This window comes from Salvia hispanica, chromosome 4 (genome assembly GCF_029641045.1).
Source record: "Salvia hispanica isolate PSC_SH4W2 chromosome 4, Shi_PSC_v1, whole genome shotgun sequence".
NCBI lineage: Eukaryota > Viridiplantae > Streptophyta > Magnoliopsida > Lamiales > Lamiaceae > Salvia > Salvia hispanica.
In genome coordinates, this window is record NC_142695.1 from 14,371,025 (window position 1) to 14,391,071 (window position 20,047).

At 35.5% G+C, this 20,047-nt stretch overlaps 2 protein-coding genes across 2 annotated transcripts; both read right to left on the minus strand.

Annotated features, from left to right (window-relative positions):
* Positions 1-881: 881 nt before the first annotated feature.
* On the minus strand, positions 882-5,874 carry LOC125194703 (putative polygalacturonase At3g15720). The gene is made up of 10 exons (XM_048092944.2): positions 5,215-5,874; positions 2,935-3,084; positions 2,692-2,829; positions 2,442-2,591; positions 2,064-2,087; positions 1,780-1,987; positions 1,598-1,679; positions 1,387-1,495; positions 1,199-1,312; positions 882-1,115 (listed from the first exon to the last, which is right to left on the minus strand). The coding sequence occupies exons 1-10, from the start codon at positions 5,872-5,874 to the stop codon at positions 882-884; spliced, it is 1,869 nt and encodes a 622-aa protein (XP_047948901.2).
* A 1,532-nt stretch (positions 5,875-7,406) lies between these two features.
* Positions 7,407-10,172, minus strand: LOC125194704 (putative polygalacturonase At3g15720). The gene is made up of 10 exons (XM_089056552.1): positions 10,155-10,172; positions 9,586-9,738; positions 9,334-9,471; positions 9,079-9,234; positions 8,714-8,737; positions 8,400-8,607; positions 8,240-8,321; positions 8,010-8,118; positions 7,806-7,919; positions 7,407-7,737 (listed from the first exon to the last, which is right to left on the minus strand). Exons 1-10 carry the CDS (start codon positions 10,170-10,172, stop codon positions 7,501-7,503), a joined length of 1,239 nt encoding a protein of 412 aa, XP_088912678.1. The 3' UTR covers positions 7,407-7,500.
* Positions 10,173-20,047: the final 9,875 nt, after the last annotated feature.

Sequence of the window (20,047 nt, forward strand, 5' to 3'; positions counted from 1 at the left end):
TTACCAATTTGTAGAAGGTATGTTCGACCAAGTGCAAGTTAGGATGATATTCCAAGAGGGGGCTTTAGGAACATTCTAGAACGATGGAAAAAGCAATTCAATATAGGGGTTGTTTGAGCAATTTTTCAAAGCCACCTGAAGTTCTCCTGTTCTAACTTCTAACTAATTTTGACATTTTAATCATGTAATTTCAAGAGTTTTAATTAAGTTATAGTATCACATTTTAAATAAATAGAGTTTAGCTTGATATGTTATTTTTATCAAGAGCCGGAAATTTTGTGCCAATTATGTTTGTACTTACTATAATAAGGAAGATTTTTTTTTTTTTTGGTTTGACCACAGGTATACCGAACCCACTTTTGCGGAATCCGACTAATCCTGCTCGACCGGGTTTGCGGATTAAGGCTGAAAGTCTCCCAGCGGATGGTGAGGTTTGAACCCGTGACCTCAAGATCACCACAGTTCCGCGCTGCCAACTGCGCTACGACCCGTTGGTTAATAAGTTGAGATTTGAATTACCTTGCAATGTAGAGTTGTTAAGTGTGCTGCCAGGCCCAATCAACTTGAGGCTGACTCGGCCTAGTCTCACGATTGAATTTTTCCATATAAGCCCAATTTAGAGCGTAGCATTAAGTGATTTTGTGAGTGGTGTGCGTTTTTTTTTCTTCCAATTCTGTTAATTTTTGTAGTGAGGAGTCCGTACATACATAGTTGCTAATTTGAGTATGTACTAGTAAATAAATTTGACGTAAAACTAGGTTCTTCATATATTAAATTATCACTGAAACTAAGCACATTCTTCATCTAAAATTAGAGTTGGGCCCAACAGTGTATGAGCTATATATGAGAAATGACACAACAAGATTTGTAAAACACCGAAATCAAGATTCGACACAATTGATAGGAGGATTGCAAAAACGAGAACTTCCATGAGCATTGGTGCAATGTGCTACATTAGCCGCTTGTTCACCAACACTCTCGATGTTTATGTCCTCGAGCACTATACCCGTACACGGCACTGTCTCGCTGCACCTCAAGTTTATTGTTGCGTTCTTCGCCACCGACGTTCCATGGAGTCCAGTGTACTTTACATCACTCACTTCCACAGCACCAACCTAATCCAAGTATGTCAAAATTGAAATCAATTGTCAATTTGTTTAGTATTTTGATTAGGTTGAGTGTTTATTTGAAAATTTACCTTGGTATCACATGTTTTGTGAGGGCAGTAGTATTGGTCTATAATTACAGGATTGTCAGCTAATTCAAAGATTATGTTGGAAAATATGATGTTCTTGGCAAATCCTGCCCCTCCCTTCAAATTATCAAATGCACTTGATTAAATTTTATTGTCACATGAATTTTATTAACGGTTTCATTTGATCTTACCTGCCATGATTTGATCCTCACACCATTTTGAGTCTTAATAAATGTGCAGTTATCTACATGTATTCCTTCAACTTCATCATATTTTCCGTTGTGACCTAAACTTCCAATGCTGAAAGGAACCAAAATAGGAATTAAAATTAATGATATATACGAGTTAGTTTTATGGGACGAAGGGTGCAAAAACTAAGTGATCGAAGACAAAGAATCATACCTTATACCATGACCCGGACCACAAGTGACCCTTGAAATAAGTACACTAGAAGTGCCTCCATTGATCGCGATGCAGTCGTCCCCTATTAATGCAATGACGATTGTATTGAATCGATAACTACTAATTACAATATTCCAATACCAAATAGTATTTGAATTCTGAAAAGGGACTAGGGAATGTACCTGTTTCCATGACACAATCTTGGATGAAAAGATTTGATGAAGAACTTATGTCGATGCCATCTGTGTTAGGACTAGTTCCAGGTGCAGTAATATGAAGATTTGAAATATTTGCATGATTGCATCCATTTATTGAAATGTGATTTCTTTGGCTATTCATATGTTTCAATCCGCTCACACGAAGGTTGTTGCAATGAGAAAATCTCAATGCCTGAAATTAATTGTTAGTATTCTGATGCAGATTATAATTGACAATAGTACTACAAGGTACTCCATCTTGAACTTACTGTTGGTGAATGATTTTCACGGTCCTGAAGAGAGAAGAATAAAAACGAGTTAGTACATTATGATAATACAAGAAATATTATGCACTTATAGAATATTTTTAAAAATTTTAAAACCACTCTTTTTGTTTGTCATACGTGTCTCATTTGCCATTTTTATGTTTTTGTTATTACTACTTTATTTCATTTTTACTATATATGATAAGTAGATCTCAGATTCTAATAACCCATTCTAATAATATTTCTTTGCAAAAGTAATACGTATATAAAAGTTCAACTCATATTTAACTAACTTTTTTCATTCTTATTTCTTAAAACCCAGATTGTCAAAACGTAAGATGTTTATTAGTGGACGAAGGAAGCTCGATCATAAAAACTTACATTGGGCCACCAAGATGCACCTTGGCCATCAATCACACCTTGCCCATTTCCCACCACAGAGAGCGCTTGAACTTGATGAAACATTATCCACTCACCAACACCCCCATTTCCCCAAGATTCTTTTGGATGTGCAACAATGGTTCCCAATATCTACAACATGATATAAATCTTGTGAAAGGGACCTATTTTTATATATAAAAAAAGAATATATACAATTCATCTTAACCTTGAAAATTTGTACATAACTTACCTTAAACGTTATGGATCTTGATTTGCATGGGCCAACAAATTTGACAGAAGATACCAAAAATGTTTTTCCACTTGGTACAGTCACCATACTTGTTGCCAAACCTTTGTTACAGGCTGCTTCCCATGCCGATTTAAATGCCTGTTCAAACCATAGACAATAGTAGAGCCTCAATCTTTTAATTCTAGAATTAAACATTCTATATTGAACAATAGAACAAATGAAAACCAACATGAAAATATATACTTTGGCATCATCTGTTATCCCATCTCCTATAGCTCCAAATTCGGTCACATCAAATGTTGTATACGAATCCAAGCTTGTAATTCTTGCGCACTTCACAACGTTTAATTCGAATATTGCAACACACAATAACAAAAGGTACACCATAAAACCCTGCATCACATTCAGAAATATGACGCGATTTACGTTCAATATAATGATCTCTCGTTAGTACAATAGGAGAATAGATAACAACTAACGATCGACTATCAAGGCATAAGATAAATATATTTGTGCCATACCATGTCTCTAATTTGTCTCTTGAACAATGTCTATCAATGCCTTATCTTTCACGAACTTGTAATCTTGTCCTAATCAACCACTACAAGTTAAATATTTATACTGAGAAACCTTAATCCAATCAATTTAGAACACTTTCCCATATTATGGGCGTGTTAACTTAAAACTGGATATGATTCTTTTGTGCATTAATTAACATTGAAATTTCTTTGCCTAACTTAACTTTCTTAACCTCTACTGGATTTATATAGTAGATGTGCATGAACATGTGAACACACCAAATTATTTTTTGCATGTCTCATTAAAGTTTATTTCTCGTTTCTGAAATGATAATATTGCTTCGAGATTCGTTCTATATAGATACTTTAGTTATTACCATATCCCTTTTCTAAGAAACTTGACTATGTCAATAATTTTTCTAAAATATATACATATATTTACAAATAATATTAAATAAATATATAAATTTAGATATTTCTGTTATTATTAAAATGTTAAGAATTTAAGTATCTAGGTTATTTATTCCTTCAAGAAATTATGCAAAATTAATCAAATAGTTTTTTTTTAAAAAATTTAATCTTTTATTTTCAGTATAGAAATATCACAAATTAATGTATATATACATGAAAAAAAAAAAAAATGATGTATTAAAAATACATTGTGGCTAGAAGTTTGTGGTTGGCTCAAATTTGAAATGTTGATGCAGTAGGTGAATAGTATACACTACAACAAAAAAAATCGTTACTGACATTTTATAATGCAATTAAGGACGATAATTTGTGTTTCTAAATATACCACTAACGCTTCAAAAACGTCCTTATTGTTGGTGTCCCACTAAAATTATATGACACAAATAGAAGCGTCCTAAAATCAAAAGATTAAGTTAATTTGTCCTTAATTTAGGAACACTTTTTGCGTCCTAAATTATTGTTATTTTTTCAAATTTTCCAATGCTCTCGATTTTTGTATCCTTAAGTAGTAATTTTTTTTTTATAGTTTTACCTAATAATTGGGGTTGGGTTGTGAATGTTTCTTGGATGTCACAGTACTTGATATGTTATTTTTTTTATCAGGATGCTTGGAAATCTTATGTATATGCAAAATATTACTAGTTTTATCGACGACATAGTTTGGTTGGTAAGACACATTCATATTATCAACGAATAGTAGTAAGCTGGAGATGCAATGCATGCCGAGTTGTCAAGTCCAAGCCGGATGAACTGAGCCTAACTCTACTACATGTTATTAATTCGGTTAATTTTTGTGATGAGGAAGTCCATAGGCGCTACTTGGGTATATATGTATCCTTATAATGCACGTAAAACTTGGTTCCTTGTCAATGTCAACATCATTGTTTTATTATCTCATCATAGTTAGAGATTGTTGTGGAGTACTATAATTCGATTAGGACTTTGAAATTGTATTATAATAAGCAAAAACATTCTATAATCAGAGTTTAGCCGACTAGATGTTAGGGAGATATAAAACAGAGAAACAAAAATCGGATATCTGAAAGTCGTGTTTATTACTTTCAGATCAAATCAATTTCGGGGTTCAACCAAAATGTTTGATCGGATAAAATTCAGGGTATTAGAAAATCATATGTTTGTATTTTTTTTCGATATATTGAACCAGAAAATGATCAGTAGAAGAAGAAGATGAAACAGTGCAATGAAACATTGCAACTGTTGGGAGATGAAACCGAAAATAATCGAATTTCAAAGGTTTCCTAAATTGCAATTTAGTCCTTCGACTTTCGGAAATAATATTTTCGGATGAATTTCCGATACAGTAACTTTGTCGGAAATAAAAAATTTCCAAGCTGACTCGACCCCAGCCAGGAGCTCTGCCCCTTGGACCTCGCCAGGGGCTGCCGCCCCTTGGACCCCGCTACATACATAACATTTTCAATACAATACCAGAAACTAAGTTTTTACGAATTCCAGGTACATACATAACATTTTCTAACAATAACGAATTTCCAGAGGTAAATACTAGGCTAACAGATCCTATTCCTTTGATTGGTTCAGTTGCAACATTGCCCATCTTCAAGGAAGATCCATCTTCAATTGGTTTTAAGTCCTTGAACCATTGACGATCCTTGCATACATGACATGTTGCACCCGAATCAATCCACCATGAGATATCATCATCCTGCACATAAAATGCTTCAGAGATTATTGATGTATAATAATTCTCAACCGAATGATCATTAGGTACAAAAGACGAACCTGATTGCTTTTCCGGATCCTTGGATCCATTTTGACCAGCCTCGTTTTCCCCTTTTCCTCCACCCTTTCCAGACTTACAATCCTTCTTGAAGTGCCCGGATTTGCCACACTTCCAGCAAGTCAGTTTGGGCTTCTTATTCCCATCCTTACTGTTATAACCTTGAAACTTCCGTTTCCCTTGAAACTTACGTTTCTCTTTACCAGCCTTTGAGGATTCACCCTCTTCCACCATGTTCACAGAAGAACCGACCACATTTTTAGTATTACCACCAGAACTCTTTTCCATATCACGTATGGACTGTTCAATTTGGAAATCACTTCCAAGTTCGACCAAGTTTAGTTCCTCCTTCTTGTGTTTCAGATTATTTTTAAAATCCTTCCAAGAAGGTGGCAATTTATCGATAATACTAGAAACAGAAATAGATTCATCCATTTTCATATCATATTGGGAAAACTGTCCCAATATCCTCAACAATTCATTGTATTGTTCCATGACAGGCCTCGAATCAACCATTTTATAGTTGATAAAGTTACCAACAAGAAATTTCTTGCTAGAGGCATCTTTTGCCATATACTTGGCTTCGAGAGAATCCCACAATTCCTTAGCAGACTCTACATTTTGATACACATCAAAGAGGAAATCAGACATACCGTTTAAGATGTGACCACGACATATGTAGTCATCGTTCTCCCACTTCATCCGCCTCCTCGTATGTTCCAGAGTTTCATTATCAACAGCCTCGGGCATGGGAGTACTCAGAACGTACACCACCTTGAGATTTGTCAGCATGAAATGCATCTTCTTTTGCCAGCGTCTAAAGTCCTGGCCAACAAACTTATCTAACTTTGCGAAACCTTTCGCTCCTTCCTTCATCGTTTCTTTGTTCGACATATTGTGTACAAATCGGCTATAGGGATGGGATTAAAGTCCACTACAAATCTCTGATATTAAGATACCCAATTCCCATTTAGTATGACACTAGATGCAGAATTCAATGTGGAAAACTTAATGTTGGAGATTGGAACACATTTGAAAATTCGTCCCAAGGTATGTGTTCGGACCTACAAGTTAAGGAGGTTGAAAATATAGATTCTTAATAGTTCTTTTGAAAAATTGCAAATGTAGGTGCAAGAATAAAGGAGCTACCTATATAAGCATGAAGTTTAGCCGCTTCAAGAAGCTGGGACTTGGTTTCGATATGTTTATGAAGGATAAGGACATAGGCTAGTAAAATATAGTGTCAAGATAGAACTATTCATATGTAAACTTTTGTGTACATTATCTTCGTGTATTCAATGTGAGTTCCCAGGGTTCAATCCTTAGAGACACCCGGGGTATTCGAATATTTGGAATGTGTAATGTACTAATATGGAATTCAATCGTTACAATATTTCATTTATGCAAAAGTTTGAATGTTTGAGATGACTTGTTTTTGTTAATCAAGGATTGCACTAAAATAGGGGAGGATTGTTAGATATTTTAGTGTAATTGGATTAACTTGAATGATCGGTTATTGTTATAATGATACATCATTTAAGTATGGAGGTGCGGAGTGCACGCTTATTTGAATTCGTTATAATATTAGGAGCTCCTAGATAGATGAACGGGGTCCGGGGGCAGCGCCCCCGGGTAGTGGGGTCCAAGGGGCAGAGCCCCTGGCTTGGGTCGAGCTGTATCGGAAATTCATCCGAAAATATTATTTCCGAAAGTCGAAGGACTAAATTGCAATTTAGGAAACCTTTGAAATTCGGTTATTTTCGGTTTCATCTCCCAACAGTTGCAATGTTTCATTGCACTGTTTCATCTTCTTCTTCTACTGATCATTTTCTGGTTCAATATATCGAAAAAAATACAAACATATGATTTTCTAATACTCTGAATTTTATCCGATCAAACATTTTGGTTGAACCCCAAAATTGATTTGATCTGAAAGTGATAAACACGACTTTCAGATATCCGGTTTTTGTTTCTCTGTTTTATATCTCCCTAACACTAGATATGGGCTATATATGTGAATTGTGATAAATGCCAATACAATATCTAGTATTAAAAATGAAATCATGTTTGGACACAATGGACAGGAGGAGTGCAAGAACGAGCAGTTCCATGAGCATTGGTGCACTTTGCTATAGCATTACCAGCATGTCCACCAACACTTTTGATGTTGATGTCGCTGAATTCGATATCCGTGCACGGCACTGTCTTGCTGCACTTCAAGTCTATTGTTGCGTCCTTTGCCACCGTCGTTCCACGGAGTCCAATGTACTTCACACCACTCACTTTCACAGCACCGACCTAGTATGTCAACAATTCAAATTAATTGCCAATTTGATCAGCATTTTGATGTTTCTTTGAAAATTTACCTTGGTATCACATGTTTTGTGAGGACAGTAGTATTGGTCTATAATAATAGGATTGTCTGCTGATTCGAAGTTTATGTTGGAAAATATGATGTTCTTTGCAAAACCTGCCCCTCCCTTCATAATATCAATTGCACTTAATTAATAAGTTTGATTTTATTATAAATCACATGTGTTGAATACTATATCAGTTTAATTTGATCTCACCTGCCATGATTTGATCCTCACACCATTTTGGGTCTTAATAAATGTGCAATTTTCTACATGTATTCCTTCAACTTCTTCGTGTTTTCCATTTTTACCTAAACTCCCAATGCTGCAAGAATCAAGAACATGAATTTCTCTTAGTACATAATTCTATTGAAGATAGAGGATACATGTATGAGTTAGTTTTGTGAGACGAAACTAATTAAGGGATCAAAAACAAAGAATCACACCTTATACCATGACCAGGACCGCATGTGATCCTTGAAATCTTGACATCAGAAGTGCCTCCATTGATCGCGATGCAGTCGTCCCCTATTACGGCAACGACGATTATATTGTATAGATAACTAACAAAAATTTGAAATTTTGAAAAGGGACTGGTAAATATACCTGTTGCCATAACACAATCTTGGATGAAAAGACTTGTTGAAGAACTTATGTCGATGCCATCTGTGTTAGGACTAGTTCCAGGTGCAGTAATATAGAGATTTGAAATATTTGCATGATTGCATCCATTTATTGAAATGTGGTTTTTTTGGCTATTCATATGTTTCAATCCGCTCACACGAAGGTTGTCACAGTGAGAAAATCTCACTGCCTGAAATTAATTTTATCACAAGATATATTGTTAGAATTTAGATGCTGATTATAATTGATATATTATTTGTTAGTATTTTGTAAAAGGTGCTCAATCTTGAACTTACTGTTGGTGAATCATTTTTACGTTCCTGAAAAGAGAATAATAAAACGAGTCAAAACATTTAATAGAATACCATGAGAAACAATCATATAGTTGCACTTTAAAAATTTTAAAATTATGTCCGCTATTAAAGACTCCTTATTTGCTAGTATTTTAGTATGTATGTCACTATTTCATTTTCATTTACAAAGCGTGGCAAGTAAGTTCAAATTCTATTAATTCATTCCACTCATATTTCTATATAAAACTAATATACAAAAGTTTGACTTATATACAATTAATTCTTTCCATCCATATTTCTTAAAACTCAAACAGTAAAAAAGTAAGACGTTTATTTCAGACGAAGGAAGCTCGATCATATAAACTTACATGGGGCCACCAAGAAGCACCGTGGCCATCAAATACACCTTTCCCATTTCCCACCACAGAAAGCCCTTGAACTTGATGAAACAAGATCCACGCATCACCATCGTCATCCCTTTTTCCCCAAGCTTGTTTTGGAAGTGCAACAATGGATCCCAATATCTACAAAATGACATCAATCTTGTGAAAGTGACCTATTTTTTTTTTTTTTAAAATGGATATTTTAAAATTCATCTTAACCTTGAAAATTACATAACTTACCTCAAAAGTTATGGATCTTGATTTGCATGGGCCAGCAAATTTGATAGCAGATATCAAGAATGTCTTTCCACTTGGTACAGTCACCTTACTTGTTTCCAAACCTTTGCTACAGGCTGCTTCCCATGCCGATGTAAATGCCTATTAATATAAAACATTGTTAGTTCAAACAATTGACAATCATAGATCCTCAATCTTTTAATTTTAGAATTAAACATTCTATAGAACAAATTAAACCAATGTGGAAATATTTACTTTAGCATCATCTGTTTTCCCATTTCCTATAGCTCCAAATTTGGTCACATCAAATGTTGTACCCGAATCAGATGAGCCTTTACTTTTTGCGCACTTCACAACACTCACTTCAAATATTGAACCCAATAATAACAAAAGGTACACCATGAAACCCTGCATTACATTTCAAAATATAACGTTAGTTAAGTTCAGTAGAATATGTTCGCACAAGAAGATAAATATATTAGTGTATACCATGTCTCTGATTTGTCTTTTTAACAATGTAAATGCTTTACTTTTTCACGAACTTATAATCTTATGCCAATCAACTACTACAAGTTTAATATTTATAGTGAGAAACCTTAATGCAGTCAATTTATGATCAGTTTTCCATATTATGGGTGTATTATCTTGAAACTAGATTTGATTCATTTATAACATTGCAATGTATTTGCCCCAACTTAACTTTCTAAATCTCTTCACTGGATTTATACTATATGCGGGTTGTTACACAAAATAATCATGAAATGTAGTTAAGATTGAGTTGTGAGATTATTTAAGTTGTAGGCCGGGGGTTGTCTATGACTAACCATCACATGATTATCCATCTAGGATTGAGCTGTGAGATTCAATATCATGAACCAAACACAATACATACTTAATCCCGCGATATAATCTTGCAAATCAAATAACTCATATATGTAGATGTGAAAACACCCTATCATTTTTTTTATGTCCCATTAAAGTTTCTTCCCCATTTCTGAAAAGACAATTGTTTCTGGATTCATTGATTCATTCTATAGCCACTTTAGTTATTACTATATCCCTTTTTTAAAAAAAGGGATATACTAAGTCAATAATTTTTCTTTATCATGTATATATTTCCAAAAATTTATTAAATAAGCATATTAATTTGATAATTCTATTATTATTTAAATTTTATGAAATTAAGTTGCTAGGTTTTTAAAACCATTCAAGAAACTGCTTTAAGGTTTCCCAAAAGAGGGGCGAGAGATCGGACAAAACATAAAAGAATATTTAGTCCTAAATATATCTACGAAAGTAATAAGTATAATCGTAAATTTAGGAAGAAAATGGATATATAAACGCCCTGTCTTCACATCGTTGATTGAAAGTGATTTCGAAAGTGACAATCAACTTCTAAAACAACGTAATGTATATTTATTTGGAAATTAATATGCAGAAAATTATATAGACAATTGCTTTAAACTCAACACTAATATTCAACCGTGTGAAATTTATAACCCTTATAGGCTCTGTGTTTCAAACATTTTTTTTATTAATTTTGGGATCTTATGCATAAAAATCTCAAAAAATATTGCAATAAGAAAATATCAATGCCTCAAAATTTCGTGAAATTTCATGTGTGCTGCTTGCTTATTTTTAGAAAACACAAGAAATATTTCTATGAAATTCTGTATATATAAATACATAAATGAGTTAATAAATACTGTATTAATATTCGTACAAGAAAATTGCTAGTTGGTTGTAATAATACTAGTTGGTTGCGTTCTTTGTTTGCTGGCAATATAACGTCGAATCCATGGTAAGGCATCTTCATTGGCTTTTATCATTATGAAGAAGACGAGCATATATATGATTATCATGCTGAATATAATGCTCAAATCAGCCCATTTCGATTGATGAATGTCGATTTGAAAAGTATTTACCAAAATAAACTCTCCTGAGAGCTTAGGCAGATTAGGTGATATGTCGTCGAATGTCAACCCTTTCAAATCATCTTGTATTGCCCCTTGTTAAGGATGGAAGCATTTAATGAAGTGAAAGTATGAATCTGCTATGGGTTGAGCTGGGAGCATATTCGGTTAAAGCGGTTAGGGAGCGGGTTGGCTCGGGAATATAGCCGTTGGGGACCACGGGTAGTGTATAAATACACAAGTATGCACAGCTGGAGTTAGTTAGATTCATAATCTTCATCACACACTATCTTTGTGAGGCATATAGCTTGAGAGTTTCTTTGTAAACGAGAGCATAGCTTGAGTGTATGTGTTCATCTTCATCTTGTAAAATCCCTGTTATATTCTTGAGAGTAATAATACATTGTGATCGTTTTCCTCCGTGGACGTAGGTCTCTAAGGCCGAACCACGTAAACTGTTGTCTCTCATTCTTCAATTTGTGTGAGTTTCTTGGAGTTATATCTCAAAGCCTTCGGTAGTTCTTCATCTTCTTCGAATACGGACCACAAATTGGCGACGTCCGAGGGAACCATGGCAGCCGCTAGATTTGATCTCGAGAAATTCACCGTCACTAATGACTTCGGGTTATGGAGGATCAAGATGCGAGCGATCTTGATCCAGCAAGGGCTAGCGGATGCCCTGATCGAAGAGGTTGAGCCCAAGAAAGAGGGAGAAGGCGATGAGAAACCGGATGAGAAGCTGGTAGCCAAGAAGAAGGAAGTTGCAGAGAAAGCGTACAACACGTTGATCTTGATGTTAGGTTTGGTATACTGAAAAACATGTTTCGAGCAAGTTTCGCGCGAATAGAATCTTGCTTGTATACGTAAAACTCTACAATCCACTTTTAACCCGATTCAGTATTATTCGAGCAGTCTCGCACGAATAGAATCACTATTATTATTACATTGTGTTTGCTTGTATAAGAAGCAAACAAAGCCTAAGTCTTTTGCTTAGTAGACCGGTTGTGGGCGTCGTCCACTTTAAGGTAACACGGTCAGATCTATGCAATGCTTTGCAAAAGAAAAAAAAGAATTTCACAACCTAGATAGGCTTTGGCTACCTATCGTGAAAGGTTGCAATGTCAGTACGCATATTTCTAAGCCTTACTGAAATAAGATGACATTGGTGTGGTATAGCACTGAACGGATCTAACAGCAAGACGTGTCTTTATGCTATCTACTGAAAGACTAGGTCTTGATAAAATACTATTTCTTAATCTACATATGTTAGCATTGAGCATACGGTATTGATTATGCACTACTTTGACTTATCAAATGGTGCGGGTTTTTCGCAACCCAATAATCCTGATATATTGGGTAGTGGTGATTAATATCTAGCGGTGCTAGGATTGCTATTATGTTGAATCGTGCACGAGGTGAGTCTCGTTGATAATGTCCTCAAGAGGAGCTCGAACAAAAGTTTTATTATTCGGAAAACTGGTCAGTTGGAGTTTTATTACTCTATGAATAATAAATAAGTGTTTCTTGCTAAGTCCACTCTTGGAATTAATAAGATATTAATTAATTAAGTACATAGCAGACATTAATTAATTAATGGACATTTATATCTTAAGCGCGAGAAATAAATTTAAATAACGGAAACCCGGATTACTTGTAATTTCGGATTTGGATGGGGATATTACTTCTGTAGTGGCTGCTCGTAATATTCCAATATAAGCTTGTATTAAATTGTGGGTTCAATTTAATTAGTAAAAAGCTAATTGGGGGAGCCTATATCCAAAACCTTCCATAGATCTCTGTCTGGGCTCAAAAGGAACTTAATATAAATAGGAGAATAAATGAGACATAATCATCATTATTTCATTTACATGAAATTTTCGTCCCTTCTCTCTAGGATGAAATTTTCAGCTCCTCCTCCGTGAGGAATTTTCTGTCTTCTTTATTTGAGTCCCAGTATTTTGATAAGATCAGCCCACCCTGATATCGAGATACAGTTCGGGAATCAGAGAAAAGATTCGTGGTCTAGTATTGAAGATCATCACGTGGAGAAGGCGCAAGCAATCGTCGATTCTTTGGAGAATCATATCGGTAACCCTAAACCGTAGAAATCATGTTTTAGGATTTATATTTTCTAAGCATGAATTATTTGCGTTCTAGCATGCAATTATCTATTTAACATGTGAATAGATTAATCGCATAATCGGTCAAATAGATCCGTATCTGATTTATTTGTTTTGTACAAGTCTTTCGCTGTGCAAGGGGCACCAAACCCCAGCAATTGGTATCAAAGCCAACTTTTTGGCTCTGATTATGTTGATTAATTTCATGTTATGTGAATTGCTTGAATGCATGATTAGAATGACAACAATGACACGTTTGGTGAGGACGCGCAGCCGGCGCTCTAGCCAGGGCTGCACGTCACCGAACGAGCAAGGCTTGATGTCGAAGAGAATATTCCTTGGTGTGAACATCTTGTCATTATTTGTTTTGATTACTTGCAATGATTACCTGACATCATCGTTCTCTTAATTTTGTTGCAATACATGTTTTATGGAATTGACAAATAATGAACACATGGAATCAATTCATGCGCCGCAAATTTTTTTTTGGACGGTGGAATTTGAATTGCGTCAATATGGAATTATTCGCCGCAAGAGATCTTCTCGAAACTGCATCGTAATGATGTTGGCCGTGAACTTCCACGCCAAGAACGTCGTAGCCCCAAGACGCTTACCCACAAGGTTGCGTGCGGCTGCAGCGATGGCGTTGTGCGGTGGAGTTTAGTCGACGCAGCAGCGTCGCTGGCGTCAGGCTGGGCGAGCTGGCGAGACGAGTGGGAGCCCAGCGGCTGCGGTTAAGAGGGAGTCCGACAGCGTGCAAGATTAGGATTTTCCTATGCGCGACGTCGTCTCGTCCCGTGACTTCGCTTTCCAAAATTGATTAGGATTTTCATATCTTTGGATTCAATTTTGGAAATAATTCAAGATCATTTTGGAAATTAGGTTTGAATATATCTTGTGGATTTTATATATTATATATGATTTGATTTTGTATTAAATCATGGATTAATTATAGATTCTATCCTTATTTTATGGACTTGTAGGGATTTAATATCTAGATGAATCCTAGTTAAATTTGGATAATGACAATCTAATTTTTATTTATATCCTATGGATTAATGTGGATTTATCCCTAGACAAATCCTAGTTGGATTTAGATAAATATAAAATCCTAGTTAGAGTATTATTTTATTCTTATCCTATGAGTTTATATGAATTTATTCATAGATAAATTCTAGATGGATTTGGATAGTGATAATATAATATTTTATTCTTATCTTATAGATTTATATGGATTTGTTCCTAGATAAATCTTGGATAGATTTGAATGATTATAATATAATATTATATTATTCTATGGATTTATATGGATTTACTCCGAGATAAATCCTAGATGAATTAGGATAAAATTTATATTAATTTATTTAATCCTATGGATTTTTGAATAGATTTAATTCTATTAAGACAAATCCTAGATGGATTAAAATAAGTATTAATCCAAGTTATCCTTATCATTTGGATTTATATCCTAGATAGATTAGGATAAAGATGATATATAAGAAAATCCTTATTTAATTGGATAAAGATAAATTTATTTATCTAAGAAATCCTAAGAAATGTTTGATATATTCTGGATGTCTATTCTAAATAGAATTAAGATTTGTATAAATCTTGGTTGATAGGATTTTATTTTTATCTTATGGATGATGGTGGAATTGTTTCTATCTAGTAATATCCTAGTATGATATAAATAATGATAATCATAGATCAACGTTATCTTGAATTGTAGGATTTGATTTTATCGAAATAAAATCTAGAATAATCCTAAATGTGTTTAGATAGTCAATACTATCTTGATAAATCCTAAATGAAATGGATAAACACTATCCAAGATAAAACTTAATTATTTAATTGATTCTTTCTTGACTAAATTAAATAATTGTCGTTAATTATCCTGTGTGTTTAAATGCCATGCATTAAATGGATTTATCTGTTTATTTGGTGTTTATCTATTTTAAGTGGATTATCTGCTTTATCTGCTTATGTGATAATTATGCAAAAACCATACAAAATATCTAAGTGATGATTACAACAAGTGCGTTGTATACGGTCTCCATCGGTTGGTCTGCCAAATTCTGTGAAGCTAGTTTATAATATTATCGCCACCCACTTTGTGGGGACAATAATCCTACAAAACAGTAAGTTCATAAGGGCGGACTTCTCACACAATAAATAGAATGAACTAGAAAGTGGTTCCTAATATTATCGCCACCCACTTTGTGGGGACAATAATCCTAAGGAACTACGAGTTTCAGGGTTCAATAAGAATTTATGAGATAGCTTGATTTTGTCATCAGCACATGAACATTATCATGGGAGTGTGTTGTAGAGATAAAATTCTGTAATGCTAAATCTGATGGCTGTGTTTAGGCAACATTAGGCGGCCATGCCATGTTTTGTGGTCTCTGGACTATTCGTCGGTGTTGTGACCAGTAAAATTGTCAAAATTTTAATGCGTATAAACCTCCTTTGGAGGGTACAATTTTTTAATTTTGCTGTTGTTAGATACATAATTGTTTTGTGGTTATTTGTGATTATGTATTGAGCATGACTATGTAATAATAAGTTTATTTGCCAAATCTTCATTATGTCATTTAATATTTGTCTGCGATCCTTAAAGAAAGTAAACTCGAATGCCTAAATTATGTAGACCGGAAACGAATATGGATAAGATTCTCATTGCTGAAAGCTTGGAGTTTATACTCAATGATTCATGTCCTCCGTTTCCTCGACATAATTCCACGAAGAATGTTCGAGAATGCATTATGCATGTACTTGACAAACTCTTTGAGGAATAAGGTCAAACTATTTTCCTTTAAGTAGCTCGATAAGTCTTGGTTAATGGCGATGAAAGATGGATATCAATAGATCTGTCAAGATGATTCGATTGAAATATCCTAGAGTGACAAAATGTTTTGAGGATCTTTTGATCACTCAAATAGTTTCTGACACAAGTCATCGCCTAAAGTAACAAGAAATGACTACAAGAAGGTTTAACTGAAAAGTAGAAAATCTTCAGAATAATAGTCGTTATGTTACTGTTAGAGGAAAGTAACATGATAGATGACGAATTCATAAAGGCTGCATTTTTCTTAAGTCCTAGTTCATTTGAACAAAAGACTAGATATGGAAATGGAAGAGCCTGGATTGTGATCGAAGTTTGTTTAAAGCGAGAAAAGATGCTTTGTGAGTTGGATTGACCTATTTTAGAGGGGTTTAATAAATCGATAGATGATCTGGAGAATATTGATGTTAAGATTGAGTATGAGGACTGAAAGTGCAGGTTTGTCGGGTCTCATGTTAAGTTAAAGGTGTAACAGCCCGCCCTCCTAGGGTACAATAAATGCGGCGGCTGCTACCCAAACCGACTCTAAAGATGTAAACATAGGCTAGGGTTTCATTTAAAGAGTATTGACCAAAAGAATTGAAAGAACTATCAGAGTATTTAAAGCAATAATTTAACCTAGAAGCTTAAATGAGAAAGAGAAAGGGGTCTCTTAAATAACGATCAAATCTCAAGGGTACGACATAATATCCAAGACAAAATCGCAATAAAAGGGCTAAGGCCTCGAATCGAAGTCAAGATGCATATATCCCAAAAACAAATCCTAAGTGTATCAAAAACCAGTGGAAGACGACCAAGAGAAAAAGAGCAGCTATGTATGAAGACACAACTACACTTGAAGTTCAGATTATCCATCTTAATTAATTATCATGCTCAACATCCGCCACCGCTCGTCATCGTTCAACCTGCACATAAGGAAAACACATGCAGGGCTGAGTATTTTGAAATACTCAGTGAGCTCATTGCCAAAACATTTTATAAGTTATGCCACCCATACCAAGTGAACTCGAGTTTTAAGCAGTTATAAGAGAAATATCACGAGTATCACAATATATATTTTCCATAGACTGGCCAGTCAAAATAATCCCCCATTTTCTCACCAAAATAACAGTCACAACATTCCATGGTGCGACGAAAGTGTGGCCACACTTTTCGCCCACGAGACCGGCTGACTAGCAAGGACGGCTCCCGATCCCATCTTGTAGACAGCCTGGTAGGGCTTGCGGCCCATACTCAGACCCGAATTCGTATAAGCATATCCAACATCACATTTAAACAAACATAGGCATGGCATAACAGTTAAACCACCCTTATAACACCAAGCAATATTTTTGACAAAATAAAAAGAGAGTTTTTAGAGTAAAGCCCACCTCGACTGCTTAGTTTTCAAGTAGTTTCGCTTTTCCGTTATCCGGCTTCGCAACCAAAGGTTCACCTTTTAATCACATAGGCACATATCACAAATTAGGTTCAATACTACTCTTACTCATGCATGTCTCAATACTTTTTCCCTTTTCCCGTTGATTTATCTTATCCTTACTAATTAATCAAGATCATGTTTTTCTCACAAGATTATTTAGCCATCAAATACACACTACTCAACCCACACATACACGACACACACACACACACACACACACGCACTCACGCCACACACACACTCACGCCACACACACACACATGAACATATTCCCACATCCCTTTTATCCCTCTTTCACTCAATCAAGATGCATGGGGGTTCAAGAAGACCGATTAATCGGTTAGAAGAAGAAAAAGAAGGAGAAGAAGAAGAATAAGAAGAACTCATAAACATAATACCTTTTTAGAGAAAAACGATCGGTAGAAACAAAGTAGAGACTTAGTTCTTCAAGAATCTTGGCGTTCAAACTCTAATTCTTCTCAAAGGATGACAAAATATTGGTGTGTGGAAGAAGAAAAATTTGAGAGAGTTAGGGGAGGGGGTTTCGAAAATGTGGGGGCTAGGGTTAGGGGTTTTGGTTCTTATTTATAGAGTCCAATGAGATCTTTAGAATATTTGGTAAGATGTTATTCTCCACAATTAAATAATCAATATTATAGAGTAGGGTGGAAGAAATACCAAAATTAAACTCTAGGGTTCCAAGGCATGTAGGTTTCGAAAATTTGGCCTTTAAATTAGCCAAGATTTTGTTTTGGTATATTTTACGGAGTAGAATAAAATATCACGGAGCAAAATAAAAATAAGGATTCTCCCAACTTGGGATGGAAATAGGCGTCCCTATGCCTATTTAAATAAGGCATGTATTTTTAATATTGCCTAGAATAAGGTAAGGCAAGATCTCTTGAAGTATGGAAAGATTTGGTAGAATAATTTAATTCTAGGTATGGAAGGAAATCAAATAAGGGATTGACTAAAATAAAATAATTCATTCCTTCCCACAATAGGTGATTTTCGAAAATCACCAAGAAACAAAGGGGCTCGATTTTTCTCTCTTCAAAAGGAAATAATTGGGTCTTGGATTTAATTTGGATAAATATCCCAAGAATTAAATTAAATCCGGAAAAATAGAATTCCTCCTCTAAAAGGCCAAGGGGTCGAAAATTTCAAGAATTAGGGTGACAAGTATTTATGGAAATTTTCTCTAATATTCTCACTCACCCTTAGACAATTAATTTACCACATAAATCTCATAAATTAATATATCACATGCCACATCATTAAATCAATAAGTTTGACTTTTCAAACTTTCAACGCAAACCCTAGACTCAACTCGACCATATCATCACATGAAATAAATGCATTCTCGATTCCACGACATCAACAATTAATTCTAGGGCTCTAAAATTAGGATTCTAAATTCCGAGATGTTACATCCTACCACACTTAAATGAAATTTCATCCCAAAATTTGGTACCTTTATGGAAAGAGTTCCGGGTATAGTTCTATCATCTTATCCTCACGCTCTCACGTGGCTTCCTCGGGCCTGTGGTTTCTCTATTGAATTTTTACGAAGGCAGTGGTTTTATTTCTCATGGTTTGGACCTTTCGATCTAAGATTATCTGGGGTTGCTCCTCGTAGCTCAGATCCGGGCTTACATCAATATCCTTGTAACGAATCACATGCTTCAGATCGAACACGTATTTTCGCAACTGCGACACATGAAAAACGTTGTGCACATTCCCAAGGCTGGGCGGCAGCGCTAAACGATAGGCTACGGGTCCTACCCCTTCTAGAATCTCGTACGGCCTGATAAAACGCGGTTTCAGTTTGCCTTTGACTCCAAAACGCGTTATCCCTTTCGACGGGGATACTTTGAGGAAAACTTTGTCGCCAGCGTGGAATTGTAAGTCCGTCCGTCGGGCGTCGGCGTACGACTTCTGCCTGTCTTGGGCTTCCTTCATTCGCGCGCGGATTTGTCGAACGATTTCGACCATCTCTTCGACTGCATCGAGTCCAAGCGCTCTTCGTTCGCTAACTTCATCCCAGTAAAGCGGAGATCTACACTTTCTCCCATAAAGTGCTTCATATGGCGCCATGCCGATCGTTGCTTGAAAGCTGTTGTTGTAGGCGAACTCGATCAAAGGGAGTGCGGTCTCCCAACTTCCGCCTCGGTCGAGCACCACGGGTCTTAGCATATCCTCGAGAGTTTGTATCGTTCTTTCGGATTGTCCATCGGACTGTGGGTGGAAAGCGGTGCTAAAGTTTAAGCGTGTTCCAAGCTCGCGCTGTAAACTAATCCAAAATTTCGAGGTAAACTTCGGGTCACGATCAGACGTAATCGTCACTGGGGCTCCATGTAATCGCACGATCTCTTGAATGTAGATCCGAGATAGCTTATCCGATCCATGGGTTACGGGG

What these genes read in the sequence shown, in the direction of transcription:
- LOC125194703 (XM_048092944.2), bottom strand. Translation starts at nt 5,874, where the DNA reads ATGGATGAATCTATTTCTGTTTCTAGTATTATCGATAAATTGCCACCT. An exon ending in GGATAACAGATGATGCCAAA is followed by an intron (nt 2,830 to 2,934) that starts GTATATATTTTC and finishes TGGTTTGAACAG; the next exon opens with GCATTTAAATCGGCATGGGA. An exon ending in ACAAAACATGTGATACCAAG is followed by an intron (nt 1,116 to 1,198) that starts GTAAATTTTCAA and finishes TACTTGGATTAG; the next exon opens with GTTGGTGCTGTGGAAGTGAG.
- LOC125194704 (XM_089056552.1), bottom strand. An exon ending in GGAAAACAGATGATGCTAAA is followed by an intron (nt 9,472 to 9,585) that starts GTAAATATTTCC and finishes TTATATTAATAG; the next exon opens with GCATTTACATCGGCATGGGA. An exon ending in GTGCTTCTTGGTGGCCCCAT is followed by an intron (nt 8,738 to 9,078) that starts GTAAGTTTATAT and finishes TTCTCTTTTCAG; the next exon opens with GAACGTAAAAATGATTCACC.